An 18,085-nucleotide genomic window follows, 5' to 3' on the forward strand; every position below is an offset into this window, starting at 1 on the left:
CCCCCTCCCCTACCCTATGATGCACTTCTGCCTCCATGGTTCCATGCGCTGCCAAATCCAGTCCCAGATATCTAAAACACTTCACTTCCTCCAGTTTTTCTTCATTCAAATTTACCTCCCAGTTGACTTGTCCCTCAAACCTACTGTACCTAATAACCTTGCTCTTATTCACATTTACTCTCAGCTTTTGTCTTTCACACACTTTACCAAACTCAGTCACCAGCTTCTGCAGTTTCTCACATGAATCAGCCACCAGCGCTGTATCATCAGCGAACAACAACTGGCTCACTTCCCAAGCTCTCTCATCCACAACAGACTGCATACTTGCCCCTCTTTCCAAAACTTTTTCATTCACCTCCCTAACAACCCCATCCATAAATAAATTAAACAACCATGGACACATCACACACCCCTGCCGCAAACCTACATTCACCGAGAACCAATCACTTTGCTCTCTTCCGACACGTACACATGCTTTACATCCTCGATAAAAACTTTTCACTGCTTCTAACAACTTACCTTCCACACCATATATTCTTAATACCTTCCACAGAACATCTCTATCAACCCTATCATGTGCCTTCTCCAGATCCATAAATGCTACATACAAATCCATTTGCTTTTCTAAGTATTTCTCACATACATTCTTCAAAGCAAACACCTGATCCACACATCCTCTACCACTTCTGAAACCACACTGCTCCTCAGTCTGATGCTATTTATGTGCCTTCACCCTCTCAATCAATACCCTCCCGTATAATTTCCCAGGAATACTCAACAAACTTATACCTCTGTAATTTGAGCACTCACTTTTATCCCCTTTGTCTTTGTACAATGGCACTATGCAAGCATTCCGCCAATCCTCAGGCACCTCACCATGAATCATCTTTCTTTCATACTATTCGCCATTTCCCGTGACTGTGAGGTAACATTAAGAACAGAGGAGTGGGCCTTTAAGGGAATATCCTCACCTGTCCCCCTTCTCTGTTCCTTCTTTTGGAAAATAAAAAAAACAAGAGGGGAGGATTTCCAGCCACCCGCTCCCTCCCCTTTTAGTCGCGTTCTACGACATGCAGGGAATACATGGGAAGTATTCTTTCTTACCTATCCCAAGGGATGAAATCATACCTTGAATCATACATACATTAAATAACCTTACCAACCAGTCAACAATACAGTCACCCCCTTTTTTAATAAATTCCACTGCAATACCATCCAAACCCACTGCCTTGCCGGCTTTCATCTTCCGCAAATCTTTTACTACCTCTTCTCTGTTTACCAAATCATTTTCCCTAACCCTCTCACTTTGCACACCACCTCGACCAAAACACCCTATATCTTCCACTCTATCATCAAACACATTCAACAAACCTTCAAAATAATCACTCCATCTCCTTCTCAGATCACCACTACTTGTTATCACCTCCCCATTAACCCCCTTCACTGAAGTTTCCATTTGTTCCCTTGTCTTACGCACTTTATTTACCTCCTTCCAAAACATCTTTTTATTCTCCCTAAAATTTACTGATACTCTCTCACCCCAACTCTCATTTGCCCTCTTTTTCACCTCTTGCACCTTTCTCTTGACCTCCTGCCTCTTTCTTTTATACATCTCCTACTCATTTACATTATTTCCTTGCAAAAATCATCCAAATGCCTCTCTCTTCTCTTTCACTAATAATCTTACTTCTTCATCCCACCACTCGCTACCCTTTCTAATCTGCCCACCTCCCACGCTTCTCATGCCACAAGCATCTTTTGCGCAAGCTATCACTGCTTCCCTAAATACATCCCATGCCTCCCCCACTCCCCTTACCTCCTTTCTTCTCACCTTTTTCCATTCTGTACTCAGTATCTCCTGGTACTTCCTCACACAAGTCTCCTTCCCAAGCTCATTTATTCTCACCACTCTTTTCACCCCAACATTCTCTCTTCTTTTCTGAAAACCTCTACAAATCTTCACCTTCGCCTCCACAAGATAATGATCAGACATCCCTCCGGTTGCACCTGTCAGCACATTAACTTCCAAAAGTCTCTCTTTTGCATGTCTATCAATTAACACGTAATCCAATAACGCTCTCTGGCTATCTCTCCTACTTACATACGTATACTTATGTATATCTCTCTTTTTAAACCAGATATTCCCAATCACTAGTCCTTTTTCTGCACATAAATCTACAAGCTCTTCACCATTTCCATTTACAACACTGAACACCCCATGTATACCAATTATTCCCTCAACTACCACATTATTCACCTTTGCATTGAAATCACCCATCACTATAACCCAGTCTCGTGCATCAAAACTACTAACACACTCACTCAGTTGCTCCCAAAACACTTGCCTCTCATGATCTTTCTTCTCGTGCCGAGGTGCATATGCACCAATAATCACCCATCTCTCTCCATCCACTTTCAGTTTTACCCATATCAATCTAGATTTAACTTTCTTACACTCTATCACATACTCCCACCACTCCTGTTTCAGGAGTGGTGCTCTTGTCCTCTCACTAACCCCTGACTTTACTCGCAAGACATTCCCAAACCACTCTTCCCCTTTACCCTTGAGCTTCGTTTCACTCAGAGCCAAAACATCCAGGTTCTTTTCCTCAAACGTACTACCTATCTCTCCTTTTTCTCATCTTGGTTACATCCACACACATTTAGACACCCCAATCTGAGCCTTTGAGGAGGATGAGCACTCGCCGCGTGACGCCTTCTTCTGTTTCCCCTTTTAGAAAGTTAAGATACGAGGAGGGGAGGGTTTCCAGCCCCCCGTTCCCGTCCCCTTTAGTCGCCTTCTACGACACGTGAGGAATGCGTGGGAAGTATTCTTTCTCCCCTATCCCCAGGGATAAATAAAATATATAGGCATGAAAAAAGCATATAGCATTAGGGAACCAATGGAAGTACCTACAGGTGTGAAAATCCTTATGAGATACTTAGTGTTATTACTAATTTCAAAATTTTACAATCTGAAAAGAATAATTTATGAAGATGTTGCAAAGATGAAAACATAATACAATATATCTAATTGTTAAAAAAATCTCTTTTAAGGATTCCATGAGACTCACATACTAGCAGAACTTAAAGAGAGTGACCTGATAATTCGAGTTTTATTAGATGGCCCTGAGGAAATTTTCACCATCAAAGGCTTGTCACTTTCTGATGGTGATCCACATCTTCTTCATGTAAGTATTTAAAAAACACTGTTATAAAGTGATGAATCTGTGTTAGATACAATTGGAAATGGATACTCTTTATACAATATTTTGGTATGACACTGAGATTTTTTTCAGGTTAAGCGCATCAACAGTGAATTAGAGGTAAATGTGGATCACAAATTGGTGTTGAATACGACCTTGTCATATAGTGGTGACCTTATTGCGCAAGTCCTTTACCTTGGTGGTGTTCCGGAGGACACTGCGGGGAGGGTGAAACGCCAACTTGGTGTAAGCAATTTCACCACAACTGTAACTCGACCTCACTTCAAGGGAACTCTGCAGGACATTAGGGTCAGTAGTTTATAATTCATACCTTGAAAATGATATATGCAGTCATATGAAACATTTAGTTATTTCCTGTGTAATATAGAAGTTGCATGTTCTTTAGGTAGAGATGTTATAAACTGTGGCCTTTTTCAGTGATCTATTCCTTATGAACTCTATTTCTAGTAATCCATGTTTTATTATGGCGAATACCAGAATTGCCCTGTGACTGCGTCTATCTCTGTGAGTGGAATGTCCTCTTTCTAGTTAGAGCTATTAGTAGGGAGCTCTTTACTTGATTAGATATTTAAATGGGATTCAACCATCCTGGGCAGTGCTGTGAGTTGGATGCTATCATTCTGGGTAGAGCTATGAGTTGGTTGCAGTCTTACTGGTTAGAGCTATGAGGTGAGTGCTGTTTTCTTGGGGAGAACTATAAATGGATGTCATCTTTGTAAGCAGAGCTATGACCAGAATACAGTCTCCTTGGACATTTTTGTGAGTGGGATACCATTTTTGTAGGCAGAGCAATGAGCTGAGCATAATCTCCCTGGGTAGAGCTATGAGTATATTGCCATCTTTGTAAGTAGTGCTGTGAGCTGAGTGTGGTCTCCTTGGGTTGAGCTTTAGGTTGGATGCCATCTTTATAAGCAGAGCTGCAAGCTAGTAGAATCTCATGAGGTAGATCTGTGAGTGGGATGCTATGTTTTTAGTGCAGTCTCCTTAGGCATTGGTTTAGTAGTATAGTGTCTTTGTGAGTAGAGTAATGAGTATTGTTCTATCTTCCAGGGTAAAGCTATGAGTTTGGTGCCATCTTCCTTGCTAGAGGTACAAGAGGGTTAGTGTCTTGTGTAAAGCTGCGTGTGGAGTACCATCTCTTAGAGCTGTGAATAGAATGCTATCATTCTAAGGACTTTTATGAGTGGAATGTTATTGTTTTGTGTCAAAGCTATGAGTAGGGTACCAATTTCCTGGATAGTGTGAGTAGAGTGAAGTCCTTTTGCACTGGCAGAAATTGGGTTGGATACCATCTTTCTAGTTTTAGCGTTGACTGTGGTGCAGGTCCAGTGCTTGTGCACAGAACTTTAAGTAGGGTTCTGTCTTCATGGATATTAGTATGAGAACTTCCTGGGAAAAGCTCAGAGTGAGATGCCATTTTCATGGGCAGAGGTCTGAGTAGGTCCCATTTCCTGGGCTTTTTGTGGGATACTTTCTTCTTCAGTAAAACCCTTAATGGGGTGCCACTATAGTAGGAGAAGCTCAGATCTTTACATGGCATTTAGTTGTTCAGTGACACAAGTCACAGATTTTAAGAAAATAGTCTTACCAAAATAAGGAAAATCCATTGAACTAGTGTTTCCTCAGACATTGTTATTCACCAGTAAAAAGACACCAGATGTGGCATTATTCTAGGCTCCTGTAACGGAGCAGTAATTTGTTTAGATACCCCATGGAAAAATCATTTTCTGTGGTTGATGTTTTGGGAGATGAATGAAAATGCTGTGATTCTGAATTGCAATAGCATCTGAAAATGGACATGAAACCAAATTTAATGTTATTCATTAAAAAAAATGCATTAGACCTTGTCATAGTAGTATTCATTTTATATTTCAGCTGAGTAATGGTTCAGAAACAAGACTGGTACAACCTTTCCCATTAGAAAATGTGTCTAATGTCATCTTGCCAGGAGAAAATCTACAAGGAGTAGAAAATCATAATGTTTTAGAGGGAACAGTTAGTGATGATACTTGTACTCCCGACCCGTGCGAAAATGGTGCTACTTGCAGCATCACATGGAATGATTTCCTGTAAGTAAAACAAACATTATATGATCTATACATTTCATAATTTCATTTCTTCTTTATTCTGAGGAGAAGGTTCATCTGTATTTCATGACTTTTAGATATTTCAATTTCAGTGTATTATGTTCTTTGTGATGTCTTAATCTGTCTTAATCTGTTTGTACAAAATTGGAAAAGCAATTCATTTATGTTTTCTTTCAAGATTTGTGATTTTTTGCAGAGTTATGAATAAACAAATTTGCCTCATATATACTACAATTAGCATTAGTGGTTTATCCTTCAGGAACATTATTTAGGGTTAATATTTGTATCATCTTTTCCCCCATTTTTGGTAAATTGACTTATCCTTGTAGATGAATTGCCAACAGTAGTTAGTAATCTTTTCTTTTATGCTTAAGATGGAGGTATGATGTCCCACTTTGGAGGAAGGCTTTTCATGATCTGACTATTGATTTGTTATAGCATTCTCCTGCTAACCTTGATTTTCCTGGTTTTAGTCAAGCTCATTCTTAATGTGGATATCACACTCCCATTTCACCCATCTGTAGTTGCATACCTGATCATTCTGATTGGGAAATGCCTGCTTCATTTCCTTCTGTGTGCTCTGGGGGAAGAAGTTCAGGTGTTCTCATCACATGAGCTGAGGTGCAGATCCATGATATGAGAACTTTGCAGAAAAAAGTGATTATGTATGATCTTGCAGTTAACTTTAACACTTAGGGTGCTGTTCTATTTTTGGTCTGTTATTAACCATTATTTCACATTATTGTATGTGATCTCTGTTTCCTACTTTAGTGAGGTAGCACCAGGAGACAGACAAAGAAAGACCCATCCACTCTCGTATGCATATATGCACATGTACACACATACACGCAAAGTTGGACACAAAAGTGAAAATCCGATAACTGATAATTATCGAAGTTAATTTCTATCAGACTATTATTGGAAGTTGGCTTCCATAATCGTTATTGGACCAGTTAACTTCCAATAACTTGGTTTTTTAGGCCGATAATGTCTTAACTTTTTGTCGGAGAAAATTTTGTTTGTTTTTGTTTTCTTATTGGGTTCTTCAGTATAATTGTTATTTTTTTGTTATTTCTTTTTCTTGTAAACTATAATTGGTTATATAATTGATATACCTTGTTGTTCATTCTGTTTGTTGTCATGTACATGTATATATGATAATATATCACATGTTACATAAATGAAAAATATAGCTCAGATATAATGTTTATTTGTTTCATATCTCCAACATAATCATGCAGTAATTGATTCTTGTTATTTATGTATAGTGCCATTGTACAAAGGCAAAGGGGATAAATGGAAGTGTTCAAATTACAGAGACATAAGTTTGTTGAGTATTCCTGGCAAATTATATGGGAGGGTATTGATTGAGAAGGTAAAGGCATGTACAAAGCATCAGATTGGGGAGCAGTGTGGTTTCAGAAATGGTAGAGGATATGTGGATCAGGTGTTTGCTTTGAAGAATGTATGTGAGAAGTACTTAGAAAAACAGATGGATTTGTATGTGGCATTTATGGATCTGGAGAAGGCATATGATGGGGTTGATAGAGATGCTTTGTGAAAGGTTTTAAAAGTATATGGTGTGGGAGGTAAGTTGCTAGAAGCAGTGAAAAGTTTTCACCAAGGATGTAAGGCAGGTGTACAAGTAGGAAGAGAGGAAAATGATTGGTTCTCAATGAATGTCAGTTTGTGGCAGGGGTGCATGATATCTCCATGGTTGTTTAATTTGTTTATGGATGGGGTGGTTAGGAAAGTGAATGCTAGAGTTTTGGAGAGAGGGGCAAGCATGTAGTGTGTTATGGATGAGAGGGCTTGGGAAGTGAGTCAGTTGTTGTTTGCTGATGATACAGCACTGGTGGCTGATTCAGGTGAAAAACTGCAGAAGTTGGTGACTGAGTTTGGTAACGTGTGTGAACAAAGAAAGTTGAGAGTAAGTGTGAATAAGAGCAAGTTTATTAGATTCAATAGGGTTGAGGGACAAGTTAGTTGGGATGTGAGTTTGAATGGAGAAAAACTGGAGGAAGGGAAGGGTTTTAGATATCTGGGAGTGGACTTATCAGCCGATGGAACCATGGAAGCGGAAGTGAGTCACAGGGTGGGGGAGGAGGTGAAGGTTCTGAGAGCGTTGAAGAATGTGTGGAAGGTGAAAACGTTATCTCGGAGAGCAAAAATGGGTATGTTTGAAGGAATCTAAGTTCCAACAATGTTATTTGGTTGTGTGGCATGGGCTATAGATAAGGTTGTGTGGAGGAATGTGGATGTGTTGGAGATGAAATGTTTGAGGACAGTGTGTGGTGTGAAGTGGTTTGATCGAATAAGTAATGAATGGGTGAGAGAGATGAGTTGTAATAAAAAAAGCGAGATATACATAAGTATACTTATGTAAGTAGGAGAGATGGCCAGAGAGCGTTATTGGATTACGTGTTAATTGACAGGCGTGCGAAAGAGAGACTTTTGGATGTTAATGTGCTGAGAGGTGCAACTGGAGGGATGTCTGATCATTATCTTGTGGAGGCTAAGGTGAAGATTTGTATGGGTTTTCAGAAAAGAAGAGTGAATGTTGGGGTGAAGAGGGTGGTGAGAGTAAGTGAGCTTGAGAAGGAGACCTGTGTGAGGAAGTACCAGGAGAGACTGAGTACAGAATGGAAAAAGGTGAGAACAATGGAAGTAAGGGGAGTGGGGGAGGAATGGGATGTATTTAGGGAATCAGTGATGGATTGCGCAAAAGATGCTTGTGGCATGAGAAGAGTGGGAGGTGGGTTGATTAGAAAGGGTAGTGAGTGGTGGGATGAAGAAGTAAGAGTATTAGTGAAAGAGAAGAGAGAGGCATTTGGACGATTTTTGCAGGGAAAAAATGCAATTGAGTGGGAGATGTATAAAAGAAAGAGACAGGAGGTCAAGAGAAAGGTGCAAGAGGTGAAAAAAAGGGCAAATGAGAGTTGGGGTGAGAGAGTATCATTAAATTTTAGGGAGAATAAAAAGATGTTCTGGAAGGAGGTAAATAAAGTGCGTAAGACAAGGGAGCAAATGGGAACTTCAGTGAAGGGCGCAAATGGGGAGGTGATAACAAGTAGTGGTGATGTGAGAAGGAGATGGAGTGAGTATTTTGAAGGTTTGTTGAATGTGTTTGATGATAGAGTGGCAGATATAGGGTGTTTTGGTCGAGATGGTGTGCAAAGTGAGAGGGTTAGGGAAAATGATTTGGTAAACAGAGAAGAGGTAGTGAAAGCTTTGCGGAAGATGAAAGCCGGCAAGGCAGCAGCTTTGGATGGTATTGCAGTGGAATTTATTAAAAAAGGGGGTGACTGTATTGTTGACTGGTTGGTAAGGTTATTTAATGTATGTATGACTCATGGTGAGGTGCCTGAGGATTGGCGGAATGCGCGCATAGTGCCATTGTACAAAGGCAAAGGGGATAAGGGTGAGTGCTCAAATTACAGAGGTATAAGTTTGTTGAGTATTCCTGGTAAATTATATGGGAGGGTATTGATTGAGAGGGTGAAGGCATGTACAGAGCATCAGATTGGGGAAGAGCAGTGTGGTTTCAGAAGTGGTAGAGGATGTGTGGATCAGGTGTTTGCTTTGAAGAATGTATGTGAGAAATACTTAGAAAAGCAAATGGATTTGTATGTAGCATTTATGGATCTGGAGAAGGCATATGATAGAGTTGATAGAGATGCTCTGTGGAAGGTATTAAGAATATATGGTGTGGGAGGAAAGTTGTTAGAAGCAGTGAAAAGTTTTTATCGAGGATGTAAGGCATGTGTACGTGTAGGAAGAGAGGAAAGTGATTGGTTCTCAGTGAATGTAGGTTTGCGGCAGGGGGTGTGATGTCTCCATGGTTGTTTAATTTGTTTATGGATGGGGTTGTTAGGGAGGTAAATGCAAGAGTTTTGGAAAGAGGGGCAAGTATGAAGTCTGTTGGGGATGAGAGAGCTTGGGAAGTGAGTCAGTTGTTGTTCGCTGATGATACAGCGCTGGTGGCTGATTCATGTGAGAAACTGCAGAAGCTGGTGACTGAGTTTGGTAAAGTGTGTGGAAGAAGAAAGTTAAGAGTAAATGTGAATAAGAGCAAGGTTATTAGGTACAGTAGGGTTGAGGGTCAAGTCAATTGGGAGGTGAGTTTGAATGGAGAAAAACTGGAGGAAGCGAAGTGCTTTAGATATCTGGGAGTGGATCTGGCAGCGGATGGAACCATGGACGTGGAAGTGGATCATAGGGTGGGGGAGGGGGCGAAAATTCTGGGTGCCTTGAAGAATGTGTGGAAGTTGAGAACATTATCTCGGAAAGCAAAAATGGGTATGTTTGAAGGAGTAGTGGTTCCAACAATGTTGTATGGTTGCGAGGCGTGGGCTATGGATAGAGTTGTGCGCAGGAGGATGGATGTGCTGGAAATGAGATGTTTGAGGACAATGTGTGGTGTGAGGTGGTTTGATCGAGTGAGTAACGTAAGGGTAAGAGAGATGTGTGGAAATAAAAAGAGCGTGGTTGAGAGAGCAGAAGAGGGTGTTTTGAAGTGGTTTGGGCACATGGAGAGGATGAGTGAGGAAAGATTGACCAAGAGGATATATGTGTCGGAGGTGGAGGGAACAAGGAGAAGAGGGAGACCAAATTGGAGGTGGAAAGATGGAGTGAAAAAGATTTTGTGTGATCGGGGCCTGAACATGCAGGAGGGTGAAAGGAGGGCAAGGAATAGAGTGAATTGGAGCGATGTGGTATACCGGGGTTGACGTGCTGTCAGTGGATTGAATCAAGGCATGTGAAGCGTCTGGGGTAAGCTATGGAAAGCTGTGTAGGTATGTATATTTGCGTGTGTGGACGTATGTATATACATGTGTATGGGGGGGGTTGGGCCATTTCTTTCGTCTGTTTCCTTGCGCTACCTCGCAAACGCGGGAGACAGCGACAAAGTATAATAATATAATAATCACATGTTACATAAATGAAAAATATAGCTCAGATATAATGTTTATTTGTTTCATATCTCCAACATAATCATGCAGTAATTGATTCTTGTTATTTATGTATAGTGCCATTGTACAAAGGCAAAGGGGATAAATGGAAGTGTTCAAATTACAGAGACATAAGTTTGTTGAGTATTCCTGGCAAATTATATGGGAGGGTATTGATTGAGAAGGTAAAGGCATGTACAAAGCATCAGATTGGGGAGCAGTGTGGTTTCAGAAATGGTAGAGGATATGTGGATCAGGTGTTTGCTTTGAAGAATGTATGTGAGAAGTACTTAGAAAAACAGATGGATTTGTATGTGGCATTTATGGATCTGGAGAAGGCATATGATGGGGTTGATAGAGATGCTTTGTGAAAGGTTTTAAAAGTATATGGTGTGGGAGGTAAGTTGCTAGAAGCAGTGAAAAGTTTTCACCAAGGATGTAAGGCAGGTGTACAAGTAGGAAGAGAGGAAAATGATTGGTTCTCAATGAATGTCAGTTTGTGGCAGGGGTGCATGATATATCTGTCCTTTTATATTTTATCATACTTTGTCGCTGTCGTCTGCATCAGTGAGGTATCACAAGGAAACAGACGAAAGAATGGCCCAACTCACCCACATACACATGTATATACATACACGTCCACACACGCACATATACATACTTATACATTTCAACGTAAACATATATATATTTTTTCCCTAGGGATAGGGGAGAAAGAATACTTCCCATGCATTCCTCACGTGTCATAGAAGGCGACTAAAGGGGAGGGGAGCGGGGGGCTAGAAACCCTCCCCTCCCTGTACTTTAACTTTCTAAACGGAGAAACAGAAGAAGCAGTCACGCGGGGAGTGCTCATCCTCCTCGAAGGCTCAGATTGGGGTGTCTAAATGTGTGTGGATGTAACCAAGATGAGAAAAAAGGAGAGAGAGGTAGTATGTTTGAGAAAGGAACCTGGATGCTTTGGTTCTGAGTAAAACGAAGCTCAAGGGTAAAGGGGAAGAGTGGTTTGGGAATGTCTTGGGAGTAACGTCAGGAGTTAGCGAGAGGACAAGAGCAAGGGAAGGAGTAGCACTACTGAAACAGGAGTGGTGTGAGTATGTGATAGAGTGTAAGAAAGTAAACTCTACGATTGATATGGGGAAAACTGAAATTGGATGGAGAGAGATGGGTGATTATTGGTGCATATGCTCCTGGGCATTAAAAAAAGAAAGATCATGAGAGGCAAGTGTTTTGGGAGCAGCTGAGTGAGTGTGTTAGTAGTTTTGATGCACGAGACCAGGTTATAGTGATGGGTGATTTGAATGCAAAGGTGAGTAATGTAGCAGTCGAGGGAATAATTGGTGTATATGGAGTGTTCAGTGTTGTAAATGGAAATGGTGAAGAGCTTGTAGATTTTTGTGCTTAAAATGGACTGGTGATTGGGAATACCTGGTTTAAAAAGAGAGATATACAGAAGTATATGTATGTAAGTAGGAGAGATGGCCAGAGAGCACTATTGGGTTATGTGTTAATTGATAGGCATGCAAAAGAGAGACTTTTGGATGTTAATGTGCTGAGAGGTGCAACTGGAGGGATGTCTGATCATTATCTTGTTGAGGCGAAGCTGAAGATTTGTAGAGGTTTTCAGAAAAGAAGAGAGAATGTTGGGTGAAAGGAGTGGTTAGAGTAAGTGAGCTTGGGAAGGAGACTTATGTGAGAAAGTACCAGGAGAGACTGAGTACAGAATGGAAAAAGGTGAGAACAAAAGACGTAAGGGGAGTGGGGAAGAAATGGGATGTATTTAGGGAAGCAGTGATGGCTTGCGCAAAAGATGCTTGTGGCATGAGAAGCGTGGGAGGTGGGCAGATTAGAAAGGGTAGTGAGTGGTGGGATGAAGAAGTAAGATTATTAGTGAAAGAGAAGAGAGACGCATTTGGCCAATTTTTGCAGGGAAAGAATGCTAATGAGTGGGAGATGTATAAAAGAAAGAGGCAGGAGGTCAAGAGAAAGGTGCAAGAGGTGAAAGAGAGGGCAAATGAGGGTTTGGGTGAGAGAGTATCATTGAATTATGGGGAGAATGAAGAGATGTTTTGGAAGGAGGTAAATAAAGTGCGTAAGACAAGAGAACAAATGGGAACATCTGTGAAGGGAGCTAATGGGGAGGTGATAAGTAGTGGTGATGTGAGAAGGAGATGGAATGAGTATTTTGAAAGTTTGTTGAATCTGTTTGATGATAGAGTGGCAGATATAGGGTGTTTTGGTCATGGTGGTGTGCAAAGTGAGAGGGTTAGGGAAAATGATTTGGTAAACAGAGAAGAGGTAGTAAAAGCTTTGCGGAAGATGAAAGCCAGCAAGGCAGCGGGTTTGGATGGTATTGCTGTAGAATTTATTGAAAAGGGGTGACTATATTGTTGACTGGTTGGTAAGGTTACTTAATATATGTATGACTCATGGTGAGATGCCTGAGGACTGCCGCAATGCTTGCATAGTGTCATTGTATAAAGGCAAAGGAGAAAAGAGTGAGTGCTTAAATTACAGAGGTATAAGTTTGTTGAGTATTCCTGGGAAATTATATGGGAGGGTATTGATTGAGAGGGTGAAGGCATGTACAGAGCATCAGATTGGGGAAGAGCAGTGTGGTTTTGGAAGTGGTAGAGGATGTGTGGATCAGGTGTTTGCTTTGAAGAATGTATGTGAGAAATACCTAGAAAAGCAAATGGATTTGTATGTAGCATTTATGGATCTGGAGAAGGCATATGAGAGAATTAATAGAGATGCTCTGCGGAAGGTATTAAGAATATATGGTGTAGGAGGTAAGTCATTAGAAGCAGTGAAAAGTTTTTATCGAGGGTGTAAGGCATGTGTATGTGTAGGAAGAGAGGAAAGTGATTGGTTCTCAGTGAATGTTGGTTTGGAGCAGGGGTGCATGATGTCTCCATGGTTGTTTAATTTGTTTATGGATGGGGTTGTTAGGGAGGTGAATGCAAGAGTTTTGGAAAGAGGGGCAAGTATACAGTCTGTTGTGGATGAGAGAGCTTGGGAAGTGAGTCAGTTGTTGTTCGCTGATGATACAGCACTGGTGGCTGATTCGGGTGAGAAACTGCAGAATCTGGTGACTGAGTTTGGTAAAGCGTGTGAAAGAAGAAAGCCGAGAATAAATGTGAATAAGAGCAAGGTTATTATGTACAGTAGGTTTGAGGGACAAGTTAATTGGGAGGTAAGTATGAATGGAGAAAAACTGGAGGAAGTGAAGTGTTTTAGATATCTGGGAGTGGATTTGGCAGCGTATGGAACCATGGAAGCAGAAGTGAATCATAGGGTGGGGGAGGGGGCAAAAGTTCTGGGAGCGTTGAAAAATGTGTGAAAGTCGAGAATGTTATCTTGGAAAGCAAAAATGGGTATGTTTGAAGGAAAAGTGGTTCCAACAATGTCATATGGTTGCGAGGCGTGGGCTATAGATAGAGTTGTCCGTAGGAGGGTGGATGTGCTGGAAATGAGATGTTTGAGGACAGTACGTGGTGTGAGGTGGTTTGATCAAGTAAGTAATGAAAGGGTAAGAGAGATGTGTGGTAATAAGAAGAGTGTGGTTGAGAGAGCAGAAGAGGGTGTTTTGAAATGGTTTGGTCATATGGAGAGAATGACTGAGGAAAAATTGACCAAGAGGATATATATGTCAGAGGTGGAAGGAATGAGGAGAAGTAGGAGACCGAATTGGAGGTGGGAAGATGGAGTGAAAAAGATTTTGAGTGATTGGGGCCTGAACATGCAGGAGGGTGAAAGGCGTGCAAGGAATAGAGTGAATTGGAACAATGTGGTATACCAGGGTCGACGTGCTGTCAATGGATTGAACCAGGGCATGTGAAGCGTCTGGGGTAAACCATGGAAAGTTTTGTGGGGCCTGGATGTGGAAAGGGAACTATGGTTTCGATGCATTATACATGACAGCTAGAGACAGTGTGAATGCATGTGGCCTTTGTTGTCTTTTCCTAGCACTACATCACGCACATGCGGGGGGAGGGGGTTGTCATTTCATGTGTGGCGGGGTGGCGATGGGAATGAATAAGGGCAGACAGTATGAATTATGTACATGTGTATATATGTATATGTCTGTGTGTGTATATGTATGTAGATGTTGAGATGTATAGGTATGTATATGTATGTGTGTGTGTGTGTGGACATGTATGTATATACATGTGTATGTGGGTGGGTTGGGCCATTCTATCATCTGTTTCCTTGCGCTACCTTGCAAATGCAGGAGACAGTGACAAAGTATGATAATAATAATACATATATATACATATATACACATGTACATAATTCATTCTTGCTGCCTTTATTCATTCCTGTCGCCACCCCACCACACATGAAATGACAAACCCCTCCCCCGCATGCATGCGAGGTAGAGCTACGAAATGACAACAAAGGCCACATTCATTCACACACAGTCTCTAACTGTCATGTATAATGCACCAAAACCATAGCTCCCTTTCCACATCCATGCCCCACAAAACTTCCATGGTTTACCCCAGACACTTCACATGCCCTGGTTCAATCCCTTGACAGCACTTCGACGCCGGTATACCATATCGTTCCAATTCACTCTATTCCTTGCACACCTTTCACCCTCTTGCATGCTCAGGCCCCAATCGCTCAAAATCTTTTTCACTCCATTTTTCCACCTCCAATTTGGTCTCCCACTTCTCCTTGTTCCCTCCACCTCTGACACTTATATTCTTTTTGTCAATCTTTCCTCACTCATTCTCTCCATGTGACCCAACCATTTCAAAACACCCTCTTCTGCTTTCTCAACCACACACTTTTTATTACCACACATCTCTCTTACCCTTTCATTACTTACTTGATCAAACCACCTCACACCACATATTGTCCTCAAACATCTCATTTCCAACACAGCCACCCTCCTATGTGCAATTCTATAGCCCATGCCTCGCAACCATATAACATTGTTGGAACCACCATTCCTTCAAACATACCCATTTATGCTTTTGAGATAATGTTCTTGTCTTCCACACATTTTTCAACGCTCCTAGAACTCTCGACCCCTCCCGACCCTGTGACTCACTTCCACTTCCATGGTTCCATCCGCTGCCAAATCCACTCCCTGATATCTAAAACACTTCACTTCCTCTAGTTTTTCTCCATTCAAATTTACCTCCCAATTGACTTGTCCCTCAACCCTACTGTACCTGATAACCTTGCTCTTATTCACATTTACTCTCAGCTTTCTTCTTTCACTCACTTCACCAAACTCAGTCACCAATTTCTGCAGTTTCTCACCCGAATCAGCCAACAGCGCTGCATCATCAGCGAAAAACAACTGACTCACTTCCCAGGCTCTCTCATCCACAACAGACTGTATACTTGCCCCTCTCTCCAAAACTCTTGCATTTACTTCCCTAACAATCCCATCCATAGATAGATTAAACAGCCATGGAGACATCACGCACCCTTGCCGCAAACCGACATTCACTAAGAACCAATCACTTTCCTCTCTTCCTACTCGTACACATGCCTTACATCCTCGATAAAAACTTTTCACTGCTTCTAACAACTTGCCTCCCACACCATATACTCTTAGTACCTTCCACAGAGCATTTCTATGAACTCTATCATATGCCTTCTCCTGATCCATAAATGCAACATATAAATCCATTTGCTATTCTAAGTATTTCTCACATATATTCTTCAAAGCAAACACCTGATCCACACATCTTCCACCTCTTCTGAAACCATGCTGCTCTTCCCCAGTCTGATGCTCTGTACATGCCTTCACCCTCTCAGTCAATATCCTCCCATATAATTTCCCAGGAATACTCAACAAATTTATACCTCTGTAATCTGTCCTTTATAAAGTATTTTGTTTAGCTTTTTACATAATGATTACAAAGCTCATTAATCTTCATAGAATTCTTTCCCTGCTAGACAATTACAACTGAACCAACAAGATGCATGGACACGTCTACCTCCACTTGTAACCTTGCACTGCACCTGTTTAGTATGGGAACAGTATGGGAAGGGAAGGGAAGGGTAAGGGGACTGGGGAAGTTAGAACAGAGGTCTGGAAGAAAGTCAGTAATGGTGTGTTTGGGCTGAGCTATTACTAACATGAAATGTAAGGCAAAGATTAATCTGTTTTTAATATTTGTTTGTATTATTTCACAAACCATATAATTTTCATCTCTATATAGAAATGATAAGAATGAATCAATTCATGATTTTGTTGGACATACGAAACAAATAACAAAATATCTGAACTATGTATTTTATTTATATAACGCATGGCACATGGCACATTATTATATATACATAATGGCAGTAAATAGAATGAACAATAAAGTCTATCAGTTATATTGCCACTTATAGTTTAAACTTTCCTATTACAAGAAATAGAATTAACAACAAAGAATGACAATTGTAGTGAAGAACCTAAAAAGAAAACATAAAACAATGAAAATTTTATTGAACAAAAGATTAATGAACATTATCAGACTAAAAAGATTAGTTATTGGAAGTTAACTGGTCCAGTAATAATTTTGGAAGTTAACTTTCAATAATATCCAATAAGAGAAATTAACTTCGATAATTATCCATTATCGGATTATTGTTTTAGTGCCCAACTTTGATGTGCATACACATATACATACATATATACACATGCACTTATTCATACTTGCTAACCTTATCCATTTCTGGCTCCAACCAGCCCCATAGGAAGCAGTATTGCCAACCCCTGTGATAGTGAGGTAATGCCAGGAAACATGCAAAGAAAGGCCACATTCACTCATATCCATTCTGTAGCTCTCATGTGTAAAGCACTGAAACCACAGTTCCATATCCACATCCAGGCCCCACAGACCTTTACATGGTTTACCCCAGACATTTCACATGCCCTTGGTTCAGTCCATTGATGACACATTGACCCCAGTATACCACATTGTTCTAGTTCACTCTGCTCTATGCATGCCTTTCACTCTCCTGCATGTTCAGGCCCCGATCACTGAATTTTTTTCACTCCGTTCTTGCACCTCCAATTTGGTCTCCTGCTTCTCCTTGTTCCCTCCACTTCTGACATATATATATATCCTTTGTCAACCTTTTCTCACAAATTCTCTCCCTATGTCCAAACCATTTCAACATACCTCTTTTGCTCTCTCAACCACACACTATTTATTACCACACATCTCTCTCACCCCTTCATTACATAATAAAGATACCTCACACGACATATTGTCCTGAAACATTTCATTTCAGACACATCCACCCTCTCCTCACAGCCCTATCTTTAGCCTTGTAATTGCCCACTTATGTTGGTTTAAATTTTCAGGTGTACATGTACAGTTGGATATAAAGGGAAAACGTGTGAGGATCGGGAATACTGTGCTATTTTTGAGTGTCCACAAGGCTCAGAGTGCATCAATCTGGATGATGGTTATGAATGTCTTGCAAATGTAACCCTCAATGGTGTGAATTCCTCCATGATGTACACACCAAGCTTTGAAAATCCACCAAGTCAGATAACAGAAGTCTTATTGGATTATCGAAGTCAGGTGAGTTTTTTCATTACTTTCAGGGAAGTTGCAGTTTATATAGTGAATAAAGAAGATACTGTTTTCTTTTATCTTTAGCTAGTACATTTTACATACTCTTAATGTATGAGAGTACATGCAAAGTCATCCCTAAAGGTTGAAATACATCATTTTCATTCTGAAAAAGAAAAAGTTTGTTGCCATAAATGTAATGGAATATGTATTTACTGCTCTTATGCAAAAATAGATGAAGATGTATGAAAAGAAGAATGTGTCATAGTAAACATTTACAA

General features: G+C 40.7%; 1 protein-coding gene across 2 annotated transcripts in view; it reads left to right on the forward strand.

Moving 5' to 3' along the window:
• crb (cell polarity complex component crumbs) overlaps positions 1 to 18,085 on the forward strand; it is a 642,968-nt gene that overhangs the window by 519,853 nt on the left and 105,030 nt on the right. For both annotated transcript variants that reach the window (XM_071694202.1, XM_071694201.1), the window contains exons 26-29: positions 3,058 to 3,191; positions 3,300 to 3,515; positions 5,103 to 5,296; positions 17,591 to 17,813. In XM_071694202.1, coding sequence (XP_071550303.1) covers positions 3,058 to 3,191; positions 3,300 to 3,515; positions 5,103 to 5,296; positions 17,591 to 17,813 — 767 coding nt within the window. The remainder of the gene's footprint in view (positions 1 to 3,057; positions 3,192 to 3,299; positions 3,516 to 5,102; positions 5,297 to 17,590; positions 17,814 to 18,085) is intronic.

The sequence above is a fragment of the Panulirus ornatus genome, chromosome 56, assembly GCF_036320965.1.
Source record: "Panulirus ornatus isolate Po-2019 chromosome 56, ASM3632096v1, whole genome shotgun sequence".
In the NCBI taxonomy this organism is placed as follows: Eukaryota; Metazoa; Arthropoda; class Malacostraca; order Decapoda; family Palinuridae; genus Panulirus; species Panulirus ornatus.